An 18,045-nucleotide genomic window follows, 5' to 3' on the forward strand; every position below is an offset into this window, starting at 1 on the left:
GTGGGTTTCGTTGCTGCTGGCGCAAGGGCTACGGAGCAGGCGGTCGTTCCGCGTCAAAGCGACAGGGTAAAAGCTTCTAACACAGAGTTACATGCACAGCTGGCGAACACAAACACTCACAACATCGATACTATTCCGTAACACTCGTTTCGTGAATTCACCGTGCACAGGAATCGCTCGGTATTTGAAGGATTTTTTTCACACACTCACAGGACATCCATAGCGCTGGTGCAACTATTTCACTTCAGGCTACACTTCAGACCACACTCACTGCATTTCACTGGATCGGAAATGAATAAATCTTTCAGTCGTCATACACGAGCATAAATCGATCATTGCTTATGAATCTATGTAAAAAGTTATGTTTTGACGTTGCAGTGGTGCGCCTAAATGTAGGCTTACGCATTAGCACTGCATTACTTTTGGCAGGTAAAAATTCAAAACATTCATCTGCTAGCGACAGATGAGTGGACTTAAATTTTAACTGCCAAATTAAGCGTTAAAGATATAAATGGAGGGTGGGGTGATGATACGCCCTATAGGCTGGCTGAAGCATTCTTGAACGTAATTGGTTTTTACACCTCTTTCATTTATCCCCCAATCGGACGGAATACTTATGAATTGAAGCATTGCGTGGTGTAAAAAAATGCAATAGAAAGTGAGAAAACGAGAAACTTTTCCAACGAGCGCAGGAACCAAGACGTACGGTTTTAATTCACCTTCACAACACTCCTCCGGAACCGTGGCGCACGCGAATCGATCAAAGAAAAGCATAAGCATTTTCACCCCACAGGGTAGGGAGAACGGGAAAACGCATAGAAATTGCAAAGTTCCCTCCTCGGTACGCTGCGATGTTGGATATGATTAGGGTGAACGGTGCCATAGGCAGAATGGGAGGGCAAATCTTATTTCCAGCCCCTGCTTATAGCATACAAAACGGCACGGAACGAAAGGGCACATAGGTAGTTCGGTCAATGCTGGGGTACAGAAAAATCAATCCCATTCGTCGTCTTGCAGCTACGGCACTCTAAGGGGGAGGTTAGTACGTTTCCTTACACTCGCCACACAAGACCGACCCACAAACGACCCACACTAACTCGGAGATTTTCTCTTCCCGATACCGATTATTGCAATTTTTCTCGTAAAATTTCTCGCTGCCCAGTTTCACCCACGGCACTTATGCGAATTCTTTAGCATAGGCAAGAGGGAGAAAATTTTCACTGCATCTAATAGTTGGCACTCCTCACCGAGCCCTTTTCGCACTCCGCGACACAGTTACACGCCACCGACACACTTGTGCAGCTTTAGCTTGCCGTTGTTCTGTGCAAAACATTAACGGGCAAAAATTTTTATGCTGTGCTATGCTTATGCTCATGCTCGTGAGTAGTGATGTGCGTGACTCGTGGTGATGGGCGCGAGTAAGTCGGAGCATGGTATGGCCGGAGCAAACCAGCCTAATAAATATTTGGAGACGTTGATCTTTATGTTATTTGCTAGTTTACGAAATTCGCCATTCATATGATTTGTTGTCTTTAACTTCATTAAGTTGATTCTGCTATATGCTTGAGAAGGATATCAATTCAGTTGAGTAAACTAGGGCCAACTATTTGGCGCTTCAGCGTGGCTTGAAATATGTAAAGTCTGTAACTTATACATGCTTTTCTTTGTTTTTCACTTAATTTTAAGAAAAATCAAATCTTTGACGAAATTATCTTGTTTTTTATATCAATCAAATAGCAAACTGAACGAGACAATCTCGCGGCGTTTGAAAGGACTCTCAGCCATACGTTGCATGTCAGAAACATAAATGTCAAAATATACATAAATAGCATAGTGGATAAAATAGGACAAAACCATGGAATATTACCCGTTGAATGAACAAAAATGTATGAAAAAAAGTTGTAGAAGCTTAATTAAAAGGTAAATTGTCCTTTATTATTCTTCTTGTAATCATATTAAGTCGTTGTGGTGTATAGAATCTCTTAGAGAATAATACATATTTATTGTCTATTGAATTCCTATCGAATATGTCAAATCAAATGACTAGTGCTTGAGCCACTGTCCTATGGTCTGCCATGGCTTGCTTTGCTTGTCATGTGAGTGGGGGCTTTGCATTGGAGCATTTTCGTATCACAACACAGTTTGTGAGCATCTCTATTGCGTTCGAGGACGATTTCTTCTGCTTGCTTGCGTAGTTCGGTAAGAAAATTTCTGAGGCAGGATGAAAACCACTTCGTAACATTGTCCAAAAATAGTGCAAAGCGGTAAATCGTGACACTTGGCGGGTAGTTAGCAAAATGCATCAGAATGCACAAGCTGCTGCTCTACTTTGGAGCCCTCCCACATAAAAACCTTCTCGCTCGCAATGATCAGGGTGCAGTGTCAATACGGTGTGGTGGTGTTGGTACAGTTCATTCGGTGCATATGCATTCCGTCCACGAAACCATCTGCAATCGAAAAGCAAAGAAGCGAAAGTAAGTCCCTCCGAAATGCATCGCGATGCAGTGGCAGCTCGAGTGTAGCGACGGCATTCGGACCCGCTGCAAGTCGTCACGCAAATAACAACAACAAAAGCTGCCCGCAAAACAACAGCTGGCGCAGTATATGGTGTGTACTGCCTTGACAGCGAGCCACAGTGGTGCCCTTGTTTGTCTCTGTCTCTCTCTTTCAATCGCCCAGTGGGGGCTCCATTCAGCCCACCCGATGACGGCACGAGTGCGCTCATGCTAATGCTGCGATTGTGCGTGAAGTAACGAGCGAAAGAAATACGTACTACCAGCCAGCGCTCTGTGTCCTCATTTTGCTTTATTCGCGGTCAAAATAAGCAAAACAACGAGCGAAAAAAAAGGTACACCGCAGTTAGTTCCGGGCTGGGTTGGTGTATGTTGCTTCTTTGTTTTCAATGCTCTTGTCAAGGTACGGGGAGGAAATGCGCAAAAGCATTCAAAAATAATCGTTCTTGTGCTGTACTAATTGAAGAAAACACCAACACCGAAAGAAGCCTACCGCCTCAACCGAGCCGTGCAGCACAAAGCCCTCATTTTTGCGTTCTAGTGTCTTCCCCGTGCAATTGTGCTATTTTTCGTAGAGCATCGAGCATGTCGGAAGATGGAAAACTCCATCTCGCAAAGTGTAGGCACTGTGTGGTTTACGGTGTGAGAAAAACCGTGTGTTTGTGTGATGTTTGTGGTTGCAATTTTCTGCCTCTAGCTAATGGAATTGGAAGTGCCTTTACGCAAGTGCTAAAGGAGTGATAACCATAGATCCCGGCGTGTGTTGCTTATCATCTTCGTCCGTTTTTCTCATTTCAGCGCGTTCTATTTCGCATCTTCTGCAGCCTTGGTGATTGAATCATTGTTGTGTTGTTGTGTTTAAGCTCAGTGTGTTCGTGTATATGTATGTTTTGTTTCCCTTGTGTACTAAGCCGTCCGAACGAAAACGGGAAGAAGGAAAATAACGCAATTTTCCTACCCCCAAAATGTGCCCGTGTAAATCCATCCCATCGCTGCGAAGATGCATTGTTGAGAAAAGCGAATAGCGCCAGCATCCGTGTCATGTGAGAGAGTGCTGTCGTCATTTTTTTCCTCCGTTCTTTGTGTGGCCTGTTCGATCCGTGAGGATTCAGTCTGTCAGCAGGCGGTGGAAGGGCCACGAAAGATGTCATTGCACACTCGATGCGATGGTGCGAGAATTGTGACAGTGCGACAACAACAACAAACGATATCGTCGTCCTGAACGTGCGAACGTGTCCTGGGAGTGTAGGAAAGGTGGTGTGCAACGAGGCGGAAGATTGCGGGGTGTGTATTGTAATCGTTGGGCCGCGTTTTGGGGTGGCACATGCAAGGTCAACACCGGGTGGCGCCAGCATAAAAGGCGGTCGAAAGATTCTAGCAGCAGCTCGTCGCTGGAACAACCATGGCATCGTTGAAGGTTGCCGTACGGGTTCGTCCCTTCAATCAGAGGTAAGTGCGCCCTCAGGGCTAGAAATGGCCGTTCCGGTATGCATCCGGTTCTTGGAACTATTTTTCTCCTAGAGGAAACCGTTTTTCTACGCTGGAAAATTTTTTTTTGCACCAGGATTTGCACATCTGTTTTGCAACTACGAATATGCAATCATTTGTTAGTCTGTCGGAGCCCCAAAAAATTGAATAGAACAGATATTCATAACCCATAATTATGGAGGCTTAACTACTCCAGGAGATCGTATTATTTGATCTTAGATTATAGAGCACATCAAACAAGCAATTAAAGACATAGATATCATTTCATATGATACTATCTGAAGCTTGAATTATTAATTAGTATTATATATTTGACAGTTACAGAAGAATTTGTTCTAATTTCTTGTGTACTGGGCCTGTTAAACCTATTTCTTTCCACCTCTAAACAGGGCTGGAACTGTGAAGCTGAGCATCTAACACACGCAAGCTCCCATGTTGTTTTCAATGCCGCATGCTGTTGCCGTGTTACGGGTTTACATTTCCTCCCCATTTTCAACCGTTGTTAACCTTTGCTCGGTTTTCGAGTTTGTAGTTTGGAGCTTGGAATCTACACATCATTATCTCTTTCTATCTCGCTTTTCCACACGCACTGGGAACTCTTTCTATGCGCACGTTTGTGGTTGCGTCATGTGGCCCGTAGCCAATCCCGCCCGGTTCGTTTTCGGTGGCCCATTTTCCATGGCCACTGAAAAAGAGCCCCGCACGTAAGGCACGAAATTAGCCAAATTATTCCATTACGCCGGCGGATTACGGGCCGTGCAGGCTCGTGCCTTCTGCCGCGGTTGAAGTTATGCCGAATGTGCGAGCCTTTCCTTCGGTGCGTGGAAAAGCGCATCGTCAAATGATTGGCGTACGAAAATTGCCCTCACATGCGGTGGATTTTTAGTATGTTTTTTTTTTGAGAGAAAAAACACTTGTAATATTAAAAATACGATGGAGGGTCTCAATCTTGCCAGTAGGTCACGCAAATCGTGATGATGCTCGCCAGACCCTCAGAAGGGTAGCAAAGCAAAGTGCGCGCGTTCGTTTTATTTTTGCGCGTTGCTCTAACGCCACCGACGGTGATGGCACGTGTTCGGAGGAGCTTGCGCAGTTTCTTAATGATTCTAAAGGGTTTCCACAAGCCTCAACCAATTTAGCACGCTGGGACAGCGCGATAAAGGTGGTACTTTTTTCTGTGCTTCTCCAGCTACATCATCTAGCACGTGCCTGGCGTGCTACTTGACGCTCACGTTATATTTTCCGTTATATTTTCACGCTATACGCGAGCGCAATAGAACCCCCGTATCGTGGGTGTTGGTTCATGCGAAGATATTTTCCGGCAATTGTTTGCTGTTTCCCGAACCTGTGCCGAGCTGCATAAATTATAATCTAGGAACTATTCAGACCGGTTGCTCACGGAACTACCTCTTTCCATGGTGCGTATAGCCATTATCTCATCGTGTCGTCCTTGCGATAAGCCCTCGCGGATATTTATAAACTGTTTGTTGACGAGTTGTTTAATTACCGTTTGCTTACCTCGTTTCAACCCACAAAGGATTGGGGTCGAGCACTGGTAGCAGGTAGGCTGTGTTAGGGAATCTTCCTCATACGATATTTAGTTAGGTCAACGGATACCCCCCAAATCGCGGTATGGTTGTTTTACTCCCGATGGAAAACAGCTTATTTCTCACGTTCTACCGAAGCTCTCCTGTTTCGCATCATTGCAGGTGGTGGAGTTCTTGAATAGGGTTGTTGATATTTGCAACTATAACTTCGTTAGGTTTACTTTCATTGGATTGCAAAATTAGCCAAGTGACGCATTTTCCACGGATTCAATTTTCTCGAGACGGAAACAAGCTTGTACGCCATTTTGTCGCCTGCCAGCATGATGCCATCGCAATCCTCTGTGCGCTATTGGAACGGCTCCAGCGCTCGTATGACAGAAGATTATCAGCCACGTTTAAGAGTTGACAGCGTTGAATATGGTTATCAGCGCATTGCAATCAAACACGGCTACTCAAGGTTGCGTTTCACTAGGAAGATTAAGAATATTGGCTTTGTGAGTGTTGTTTTTTGTGTGTTACACGTCTGACCGATTTCGCTGTTGAGTATAAAAAATGAACACAAGATTTGCATGTATGTTTGTGCTTCCGTAATGCAATTATGTCGGCCCTGATTTGCGTGGCATAAATGTGTCACGACTGCTTGTAAGTAGCCTTTAGCGACATTGGCACGCTTATGAACCTTTGCTCTTTCGATGGAAGGCTTAAAATGGAACGTTTTCATGCTTGCAGTAAAGAAGGAATTATGGAAACATGTCTTCCTTGTGTGTTATACGGAGTTCGATAGATTACTCATCGCTTAAGCTTAAGACGAATCCCTGATTAAATTGTTTTTTTTTCTGCTTGCTAATCTGCAATGGTTTTTTGTTTGTTTCTTTCGTGCTTCATTTGTGCAATCACATATTCGAAGTTGATTTTTTTTAAGCGCAATTGAGTTTTTGCCGACACATTGCTGTGGTATTTTTGTTTCTAGGCTCGCTGCTACACTTCGTTAGTGATGCGAGACGACCATCAACATGCGATGCTGATAACAATGTGCCCTATCAAGAACTCAATTCTCCATGCCGTCCCGTGTTACCTTCACACCCACAGCAGAGCGAGAAAAATGGAACGTAGTGCCTCAGGAAGCTCGATGAGTCATGGCTAAGCGTTCATTGACTTTCTTTGGAGGTTTCCAGTGGGCTGGGAACATTAGAACATTCATTCATATTTCTCCCGCTACACGATGTGTGTGTGCTTTGTTCCTTACGTTTCCTTGTTCCTTTCCTTGAGAATGAGACAGTGAGATGCTATTCCTACTCTCATTCGACCCTTCGCCTCTGGAAGATGTCTTTGTGTTCCGGCTAATGGTAGATTGACCATTTCCGGATGCTGGCTGTGGCTTTTTGATTCGTATTTCAACCATCGAGACATTGTCTCGCATGCTAAAACGATATCGAATTCAATTCAAAATCCGACCGACCATTTCGTATGAGGTAGAGTGTCCATCACACGAGCATTCACACTTAAAAATAAAATAAAACACTTGACACCCGTTCCGTGGCGGTCGAACATCAAAAGCGATGACAAAACCACCACTAGCGGATACAGTTTCGTGTCAGGTGCAATCGTCCGTGATGGAAAATGCAAAACCGCAGCAAAAGGACGCTTGGGTTTGTTTAGTTTTGTGTGCCTGCAGTACCGGCGGAAATGGATTGCGGTTTGTTGCAACAAGTACACGGCAGGGATTGCCCATTACACAGCTTTTAATGGGTTTTGACGTTGAAATGCTGGCAACATGTACTTTAATGATGGCGAGTGGTGTTACTGGATATTTTGTAGAGCTAGTTTATGCCTCTGTTGCTGACGTTGGTCACCTGCGAACAATTAGATCATACGTTCTCTAGTTTTTTTTTTCAATTAATCTACATTGTTATAAACGATTTTGTCGACCACGTTTCCAGGTGGCTTGTTTTGTTCGACGGAATATAATGGAAAACTTAAATTGAATGTGATTTCATCATACTCCGAACTGCACGAAGTTTGTGCTAATTTCTTTCTAATATACATATTGCCAATCCGTTTTGATAATGCACCCATCAGTCAGGCGATTACTAGCGTGCAGCCCTTTGGCTACTTCGCGTTAGTTGCTTCCGTTTTGTGCCGGTTCGATCGACAGTTGCGTGGAATTTTCCGGTTTTCCGGCACCGCAACGCTTCGCTGATCGACGCTTGGCCGTACATCACTTACATTAAACCGAAGGATGTCTACCGATGTCCGGTTGAAGTGAAACTATGCTTCTCAGCGGTACGTTTCGCATGTGTGACTCGGTGCAAAGTTCGTGGTCACGGCTCACTGCCCGTTGGTATGAGCATAGTGTATTTTTTGCGTGGTCTTTGAAATATATGGGTCGTCGAAGACAGGGCCAGCAACGCGATCGTAACGGCAAGATGATTCCCTTGTGTGGTGTGGCGACATTGAGACGTTGGTTGTCGAAGGTTGCCCCGGTCTTTCAGCAGAGTGTGGACTTTCGTTTTTAACTGTTTTTGTTGTTTTCGGCCAACCACATCGGAAAGGTGGGGGCTGGTTTCGCGATGCTTTCCACGCCGCCGCATGACTCACGGCATCATTTAACGTTGTAGCGCTTTAGCGGTGTTTAGTCACGTTCCCTTATTCGAACTCTAGTCTAACAGTAAAATGTTGTGTTCGAATATGCTCACAACAATTGTTGGTTGTTAAAACTCCCAAATCTTTTGGGACCGTAGCATTTTCAATTCCACCTAACAAGATGACTATGATCATGTGCGTTGTTTAAATTTTCCACCTAAGCGGTACGCTGGATTCGTGAAGCTCCGTAACCAAAGTTGAGCCGAAATAAACGCGGCTGTGCGTGTGCCCCAATCTTTTTTCCAGCGTTTAACCGCACCGAACGATCGTTTGGAATCAGATGCGATGGAATGTTTATTTTCATAATAGCCACCGCCTCGAAATGATCGGCTTTTCGACTCAAAACGGTGGAAAAATGATGAGGCGCATCAAAATGGGAGGAATGAGTGGAAATACATCCCTCGCTAATCGCGAGCCCTTTTAGCGCGAGCGGGCCCGTGTTGGTGTACGTTTACCAAACACTGCCAGACGGAGATAAGCGTTGAAAGGCGGAAATCGGCCTCTTTAGGCCACGATTTCCGACCCGATGCGCTTCCATGCGGTTGGGACGGGAAACGCCGAAAAAAAAAAATAACACTTTCATGCTCTGCTTGAAGGCATTTTGTAAAAAAAAACTGACTGCCAGCTCGATTAGTGGGCGTTTATGTGCGGTATGTGCTTCCCTGGCCCACGAAACACTCACTCCAATGGCAGTGAATCATTTCTGCTTTCGTCCCAGCGTCCCACACGCTGGTGCGCTGGTGGTAGTGTGTGTGTGTTTTTTTTATGAATTTTAATTTTCACTTTCCACCACCCGGACGGACGGCACGTGCCTCCAACGCCTGGTGGGGTCTAGTCGAAAGCGAAGTTTTACGCGCAGCATGGTACCAAACGACGAGGAGGCTATTTTCATCCACTGGTCGAACTCCGGCGGCCTGGTGCAAATGCAATGCGTGAAAAGAACTATAAATTGCCTCCACTTTTAATGTGCGAGCGTTCGGAAACTCGAGCTCACTCGAGGAATCGGTTGCATAGCGAAGAAAACTCCCTAACAACAGTGTACATTAGCGCATAACTTCGATGCTAACTGTGGTGCTTTGTGTGTTTAATTTTAATTAGCAACATACTTTTGTGCTAGAGCGTATCACTCATAAAACGGAAAATAAGCAGAACAGGACTGTAATTGCTAATGCGCCTAAGAAAATCGTTTTCTAGCAGAAGTTTTATGGTATAATTATCAATTCTGAGAAAAGAAAGACGCTGGCAACATTGTTCTTCCTTTCCACGAATGTTTTACTTGGCCATTAGATAGATGATTAGCATAATTTGCATTAGGAAAACGGAATGCATAATTTTTCGAGGGATTTAGGACATGATATCATTGAAGAAATGCAGCATCATTTATGTCAATATTGAAGTGATGGGGCATAGTACAGAGAAACTTGTTTGTTTTGCATTCTATTGGCTTTGAAGATTCATCACATTACAATCTTCATTCAAAACAAAGGCATACCTTCTTCATAATATATGTTTAGCACATTTTTTTCCAATGCGATCAGTTACTGATGGTTTCAAATTTCGCGACTAAACCTCGGTACTGGCTGGAGCATCACGAAGAAGCAACGGCCCACTGAACTTTAGTTTTCGAACAACGTAAGCTGAGGCTGGCGAAAATGGTTTCATTTTCCTTCTCGACTGGCATATGCCACACGGGTCTTGGCTTATGGTAGCTGCCGTCACGGGGTCTTGGTTGGTCACTTGGCGGGCTGCCGGTGGTTTCGGTTCGCCGATTTCACCAACCGATTTGCCCTGATGCGGAAATGCAATTGTGGTAAGCAACAGGCAACTACGCCCTTAAGCTGACTGGAGGCTCGAAAGGGAAGAAAAAGCCATGCAGAAGAGCTGTGTGTCGTACCGTTGGAATGGTTCATGGCTTGGAAAAGGGCTACACCACTCGGAGACGGTGTCCGGTTTCCTTTCCGATGGTTCTGCCCTGAATGCTGGGACCGCTTTCTTTACTTCTGGTCAATCGCCACCGTCCGGTTAGTGCCAGCTTCCTCCGTGAGCGTGAATGCCTCCTCATATTCCTGCTCTGTTGTTTTTTATGTCGTTCGGCTGCTTTTTTATGCAATCCGATTGTTGCAATTGTGAAGTGCACGGATAGGAACGGCGCTACCGTTTCGCGGTTGGAAGGAGTATCGGATTCGATAGCTTGTGCAAAGCCGTAAGCCACCATCAAACGGGCTGAGGGTTTTTTTTTCTTTGCTGTAATTTATTTTATACCAGACGCAACACTTGGGCTTATGCTTTTTGCCAGGGGCATAGGTGCGATTGTGACTGAATGCTGGTCGTAACATAATTGTTCCAACGTGACAAAGAGCGAAACTGCAGGCACAAACATAACAGGAAATAGTAGGGAAAAGAAATAAATACGGCGAGACTAAGTCTGCTTCAACTGTGGTGTGAGCCTTGAGAAGTAGAGCATGGAATGATGAGTTTAAATATATGATTGCACAACGTGTATGCTACGTTTATTTAATTTTCATTTCATTCTTATCAACGAATCGCGATTTGTTGAACAATTCGTCTAATTTTAACGACCCATGGAATCAATTTAGTACGTCTTTTGCATGCTTTGGCGCTGGTGAGACTTCTAATAAAGTAACTTCCATATCACCTACCGAATTCATCTGTTTAAATATGAATGCTCTCCTGATCTATTCACCTTTCCGCTGATTGTGTAAGCAGCCCTGAACACTGATGCTGTTATTGCAACATGTTGGAAGAAAGATAAGCTCTGCGCTTCGGCCCGCAATAAATGTTTCCGTTTAATAAACAATCTTCAACTCGCGTAACCTTTGAGGGTCCCGATTTTCACCCTCGCGAATTGTGCGAATCTCACTGATTGTGCTTTGGCGGCGATGATTGTGGATTTTCGTACCAGCGATGACGCAACGTCTCACGACCTACGAGAGAAGGTAGTTGCCCGGTGCATTTGGCCGGATCAGACGTAATCCGTCTGCGTTTAGCAACCTCGCAATGACTGTGGTTGCTTCCGGATTCGGTTCGATCGTTAGCAATTTTAATGGTTACGACAATTGTAGCGATTTCAGCATCTAGCGTTTATGTTATTCGCTGATATCGTATGGGAAATTTGATACATTTTTCTTTTTTTTTTGTTCACTAGTACGCCCCGAAATATTTGTCGCCTAGTCCATGATGCTGTGTCGTGGAGAATGTAATGTTCGAAATAAAATTTCCCTTCTCAAGAGGCACAGCTTATAATGTGTTATAAAAACGGCTACACACGTGATCGTTTGCGTTGATTCGGCGGTTACTTTTTTCTCCATCAAATGTCTCCACCCCAGGACTTCGTCTGGCAATCAATTAGCGATCAAACGCTACGCCTCCCTGCGGCCAGTCTCTATTCGAATTGCCCTCCAGCGGTAGTTATGTTGCCGTCGACGAAGCTCGTTATCAGAAAATCAGCAAAAAATCGAAGAAGTTCCACGCCCTCCACCCAGTGGCGAGCTGATTATCAGTCTCAACCGTCGATTATGAATCACGCGCACCGCGCTACCAATCTCTCCAATCATGCGCCAGAAGAGGAGATTTGCGCGCTTTCGGCGAAAGAAAGTGTATGTTTTGTTAACATTTTTTTTATTTACTTTTGCTTCGTGCAAACGGAAATGATTCGTACAGCAAAAAAGACACCTTGCCGTCGGACGGGCAGCAAAAAAAAATCCGAAACAAGATGAATCGGTAATGAATTATCGCTAAATCACACTAAACTTCCTCGTGCCTTTTCTGTGCGAGAGAAGGAGCTTGATTGAATGATGAGGTGGATTTTTACCCTCGTTTTTTTTTTGGTATTTTTGTTGGCCAACCTCCCTCGTAACGAGAAGAGAGCGGGACTCAACCGGCAATCAGAAGTAAGAAAAATAGACAGTTACGAACGGAACAGCGAGCCTCTTGGTCGATGAAGCGCAAGAGGTACCGGTGTACTTTCTTTTGGCCTAGCTCGGCTGCCAGTGAATTCGAATCGCAATGACGGCGGATTGAGAGAGGACTTTTTCCTTCTTCTTTTGCACAAATCACTAACAAAATCAATCAATCACAGAGCATCGCAATTTCTCAGCGAGATTGTGAGCGGATGGTGCGATAACAACGCTCTTTAACGAAATGTAATTGTGCGATTTGATCGTACTTTCAGGTTTCGTTTCACTTTCATGATGATTTCCCATGTAAATATTCATATCAGTAAATTAATGTTGATTGATGTTCCGATGACGTTTATAATTGCGTCATTTATGAGCTTAATCATTTTTCATAAAGAAAATAGTATAATTTATTTTCTTTGTTTGGGAAAGCAATTAAAAAGTGAATTCGTAACAGTTTCCCGGTATCCCCGGTATGATTCCTGCACAGTACGGAAATTAAATAATCCTTGATTTCATCATAGTTATCCTATCCACATGTGGGAAAATTTGAGGAAATATAATACAATCTTGTTCCTATTTCTCTCCCCAGGGAACATGAGCTCGGCGCAAAGCTCATCGTGCAGATGGATGGCAAGAAGACGCGTCTGTTCAAACCAAAGCTTGGTACCGGTAATGGCGTGCGGGGTGATCTTGCCTCGCGAACGGCCCAGGATCCGTTCAATGACTTCACCTTCGATCATTCGTACTGGTCGGTGGACGAGCGGGATCCACACTTCACGCCACAGGACACAGTCTTCGAGGACCTGGGCACGGAGATCGTGGACTGCGCTTTCCAGGGTTACAACGCGTGCGTTTTTGCGTACGGCCAAACAGGCAGTGGCAAAACGTTCACAATGATGGGTACAGCCGAGGCGCAAGGATTGATTCCACGTATCTGCCGCTCGTTGTTCGCTCGCATGAAGCTCGGCCAAGAGGAGGGCACCGGTTTCAAGACGCAGTGTTCGTACTTGGAGATCTACAATGAGCGGGTGAAGGATCTGCTAGGTCCGAGCAGTGCAGGACACGGATTGCGCGTACGTGAACACCGAACACTTGGGCCGTACGTGGAGAGCCTGTCACAGCATCCGGTGTCGGATTATGCCGAAATTCAGAACTGCATGATCCAGGGCAACATACAGCGGACGACAGCGAGCACGAACATGAACGATACGAGTAGTCGAAGCCACGCGATCTTTACCATCACGTTTGTGCAGGCACGCTACCTAAACGATCTTCCTAGTGAAACTGTGTCCAAGATCCACCTGGTCGATCTGGCGGGAAGTGAGCGAGCGAACGCGACCGGTGCGACTGGCCAACGCCTAAAGGAAGGAGCACACATCAACAAGTCACTGGTGACACTGGGCAGCGTTATTTCGGCGTTGGCCGAGCAAACTAACCCGACCAACAACAAGCGCGTGCTGTACATTCCGTACCGAGATTCCATCCTCACGTGGTTGCTAAAGGACAGTCTAGGTGGGAACAGCAAAACGATCATGATTGCGGCCATTTCTCCCGCCGATGTGAACTACAGCGAGACGCTGAGTACGCTGCGATACGCGAACCGAGCGAAGAACATCATCAACAAGCCAACGATCAACGAGGATCCGAACGTGAAGTTGATTCGGGAGCTACGCGACGAGATCTACAAGCTGAAGTTGATGATCGCAAGCGACAGCGGGGCAGCACTGGAGCCCCAGCTCAAAGCACTCGAGGATCTACAGAAGAAGGAAGCACAGGAGAAGGTGCTGACCGAGGAGTGGGCGGAAAAATGGCGCGAAGCGCAGTCGATTCTTCGCGAGCAGCGATCGCTTGGGCTGCGTAAGTCGGGAGTGGGCGTTGTGTTGGATTCAGAGATGCCACACTTGATCGGGATCCACGATGATGTCAGCACCGGTGTGACGTTATACAGTCTGAAAGAAGGCGAGACGACGATCGGAACGGATGAGGCAACGTACCCGCAGGACATAGCGCTGACAGGGATCGGGATTGCTCCCGAGCATTGTCGGATTGTGCTAGCTAACGGAAACGCTACGATATACCCAAATCCCAACGCAACTTGTCTGCTGAACGCGTGCATCATTGAAGTACCAACGGCGATCAGCCAGGGTGACATACTGCTGCTTGGGCGGACGAACATGTTCCGGTATAACAATCCAGCGGAAGCGGCCAAAATGCGACAAGACAGCAACCACCAGCAGCGATCATCCCGTCTGGATCTGTCGCGATTATCGCTAATCGCTGCCTCGAGGGAAAATCTGTGCGCGAGCTTCCTTAGCGACGACGACGGTGGTGGTTCCTCGCTCAACCTGTTTGGTGGGGCACCGGGTGGCGGTGTACCGTCACCACAGGGTGCTTTCCGGTTCCGGCAGTATGCTCCGAGCCGGGAGGACGCTGAGCTGCAAGACGAGCACCGAAAGATACTGCAAACGATCGAGAACGCGCTGCGACAGCTGAATCTCGAACGTTGTCGGATGCACGATCAGTTCAAGCACAAGATTCGACAGTGTACGGAGGAGCTGGAGCGACTTGAAAGTACCAAGCGCGATCGGTTGACGATCCTGGATTGCCGGATCGGGGAGCTGATGGCTCGCAAGGAGATGGTTTTGTGGGAGCAGAGCAACGAAAAGACGCAAGTAAGGAAGCTGCCGGATGGGAGAGAAAGAAGAGCTTGGTTTAGTTCGCTATCGATTGTAATTTACCTTTTTTGTTAATTTTCCTATTTATTTCATTTTGTTTTTTTTTCATTCGCTCGGTTACATCAATTATCGTTCGGTTTTTGTGTTGTGTATCGCTTCCTTACACACTTCCGTTTCCCGTCCACTCGTCGATCTTACTGCCCTCGAGCGCAGGTAGATATACTAGTGCGGCAACTGTCCGCTCTGCAAACGCAGCTGGATACGAAGAAGCGCGACTTCTATGAGTACGTCGCGAAAGAGCTACAGGAATTGCAGGACTGTGGCCGGCTGGATGAGGTAGTGAACTGCTAGCTTTATTTATTGTTCATTTTTATGTCTTCATTTTGCATTTATCATTCGTCACATTTAGTTGTTAACTTGTTTTACATCATCATGAGTTGTGTTTCATAGAGAACCTCTGCTACCGTATGCATTATGTGGCACTACATTTTTATCGAATTTCCTCCACAGGCGAGTAGCGAGTTGATAAGAAATGCACCCCAAACGGAAGACTATTCCGAAATCCTGCTTCAAATATCACGCTCGCTAGACAACTACTCCCAGCAGTACATACGCGAGTTTGTACGCCGTAACGTAAGCAATCCGCTTCACGCTACAATAAGTTGATTATGAAAAATATTAATTGATTGTATATTTTGCATTCAGCGTGACGATATCAACAAGTACGAGACGGAGCTCAGCGAAAAGGAGCAGCTCCTGGCCGAGAGCTCGCAAAAGATTACCGAGCTGGACCAGAAGATTCAAGAGCTGGAACAGCAGAACAAGGAATTGCTGCAGCAACGCTCGCAACAGGAGCTGGATCAAATTCAGCAGAAGAAGCTTTCGTAAGTTTACGCCACAAGTCGATTTTACACGCCGTGTTTTGAGGTGTCTGAGCGAAAAATGTCTTGACATTCTTCCAGGATGACGCTTAATCTTACGCACACGAACGGCAACACGGATGACGAAGTAGAAGCCGAGCAGGCTGGCCTCCTGTTGATGGCGAATCGTGGGAATACGCTGGAAACTTGCGATACTTTCCACACGGCCAACTCGGACTGTTCCTTCGTGTCTGCGCTTAACACGCCCGCGCTGGATACGCTGAACCACCTGATACCGACACCAAGCTCGACGGAAGACGGTACTGAGTCGGAAACTGGGGATCGCGAGGACTACGAAGAGGCTACATCGAACGGCGTGCTGCACAGTGGATACGGCGGTGGAATGAGCGACAGTGGCGTTAGTTTCGAAACTAATAAGGCGATCGATACGGCCACTGCCTCTCTGCCGGAGGCGGATGACATCATGAATGAAGAAAACGGCCATGGCAGGGGTAATGGCACGGCAAAATTGCTGTTTCAGTCGGACGATCACTGTCTGCTATTAGCTACCTCGTCGACGCCGAATTCGAAATACGGGAGCAAGAATCTGCCGACGACCACGACCGTAATCGTGACCGATGCGAAAGGGCTCTTGCAGCAGTCTCCACGTGCACGCCGGAAATCATCCGACTCCGAGGAGGAACGCAACACGAACTCCTTGCTGACGGCGACGGGTGTACCTGGCTCTAACCGGATGAAGCTTTCGTTGCCAAACCGAACGCGCAGCAATAACAAAAGCAGCAGTTTGCGTACGGAAATCTTCGACATCCGGCACGGTGGACATCCGCTGCGTGTGAACAGCATCAGTAGTGGCACGGACGGAAGCCACGAAGAAGAAGAGGAAGAGGAAGAAGAGGGCCGCGAGAATGGCAGGCGGCACGGGGATGAAGACGAAGAACGACGGTCACGTGGGTCGTCCATCGACAACAGTTCGATTACATCATCGACGGCGAATCTGATCCTGTGTGAGATGAGCCATCTGCGAGAGAGCATCGCTAGCAAGAAGGCTGAAATAATGAAAATTCTCGAAACGAACGGCGACAAGCGGATGCTGGACGGCAAGATTGGCGAGCTGCAGGACTTGCAGAAACGCATCATCCAATTGGAGATAAAAATCCAGGACGTGGAAAAGAGCTGCCTGTCGGATGGGGAACTTCAGCTCGATTCGATGCGAGACATGCCGGAGAGCTTCACCGATAGCGACGATAGTCGAGTGGGAAATTCGTGCATCTATCCTGGCTATCTGAGGGCACGTGATCAAACAAGTATCTATGCGCCCAGCGTTACCCGTTCGCTACCGTCGATGGAGGGAACTTATCGTAAGTAAAACTGGGGCTGCGTTTCAGCACTCCTAACTGACCGACTGACTGCATTATGCACGTGTTCTAGGTTCGGACCATCTCATAAACATACCGACATACATCATAAGAGGCGCAGGAAAGCAGACCCATTATGAGTACGAGGTGAAGATTAACCTACCAGACGAACGGTGGACGCTCCTGAGGCGGTACAGCCGCTTCCGTGAGCTACACCTGGTGATGAAGAAACTGTACGGTGATAAGGTAAGAAATGTATAAGTTGCTTGCCTAGTCGACGGCGTCTAACCTGTCGTGTTCAATTCCGTTCACAAAGATTGCCACCATACCGTTCCCGAGGCGTGAACTGTTCGCATCGAATACGGAATCAGTGGCGAAAACGCGACGTCGTCAGCTGGAAACCTACCTGCGCCTGTTGCTGGTCGTGTGTGCCAAAATACCGCACTGTCCTATTTACGAGGGCGAAGGACGTCCCGGGTTGAGCAAGCAGACGCTGATCGAGTTTCATTCCTTCTTCAAGAAAGGGCTGTTTGAAACTGGCAAGCACGGCACCGGATAATGGCAGAAGTAAAGGATGCTGCCACAGCTGTGCGTTTTATTTTTGTGATGTAAAAGACTTGTAGATTTCTAGATTGAGTGTACTTGTTTGGTGTTTTTATAGGTCTTAAGAATCCGTACGTAGCTAGGCAAAACAAAACCCCATTTGATAGTGCTAAGTTAGATCAGTTTCCGTTGGTGCAATTATTAGAAGAGGTTTAGCAAATTGGACGCTCACCATGCGAACTAGAATGTTAAATGCGTCTGCCCTTCAAGGCATGCAGAAAGAAGCCTGTATCACAAACAGAGAGATGTCGAAAGTGGGTAGGATCGAGAGAGAGAGAATGGTATCGGTATGCAAGTTTTTTACAGTTCATCGTATCGCAATCTATGGTTTCCATGGTTCCTTTCGATGTATAGTTTATGTGGCCTTTAATTGATCCATGGTGTCTTACCCATTAGATTCGATAGTGAAGTAAAGTGCAT

At 46.4% G+C, this 18,045-nt stretch overlaps 1 protein-coding gene across 1 annotated transcript; it reads left to right on the top strand.

The window, feature by feature from the left end:
* The first annotated feature begins 3,915 nt into the window (after positions 1-3,915).
* On the top strand, positions 3,916-17,581 carry LOC128731647 (kinesin-like protein Klp98A). Its single transcript, XM_053824779.1, has 8 exons — positions 3,916-3,962; positions 12,701-14,783; positions 15,000-15,122; positions 15,297-15,419; positions 15,492-15,670; positions 15,749-17,025; positions 17,096-17,268; positions 17,339-17,581. The coding sequence occupies exons 1-8, from the start codon at positions 3,916-3,918 to the stop codon at positions 17,579-17,581; spliced, it is 4,248 nt and encodes a 1,415-aa protein (XP_053680754.1).
* Positions 17,582-18,045: the final 464 nt, after the last annotated feature.

The sequence above is a fragment of the Anopheles nili genome, chromosome 2 (genome assembly GCF_943737925.1).
Source record: "Anopheles nili chromosome 2, idAnoNiliSN_F5_01, whole genome shotgun sequence".
NCBI lineage: Eukaryota > Metazoa > Arthropoda > Insecta > Diptera > Culicidae > Anopheles > Anopheles nili.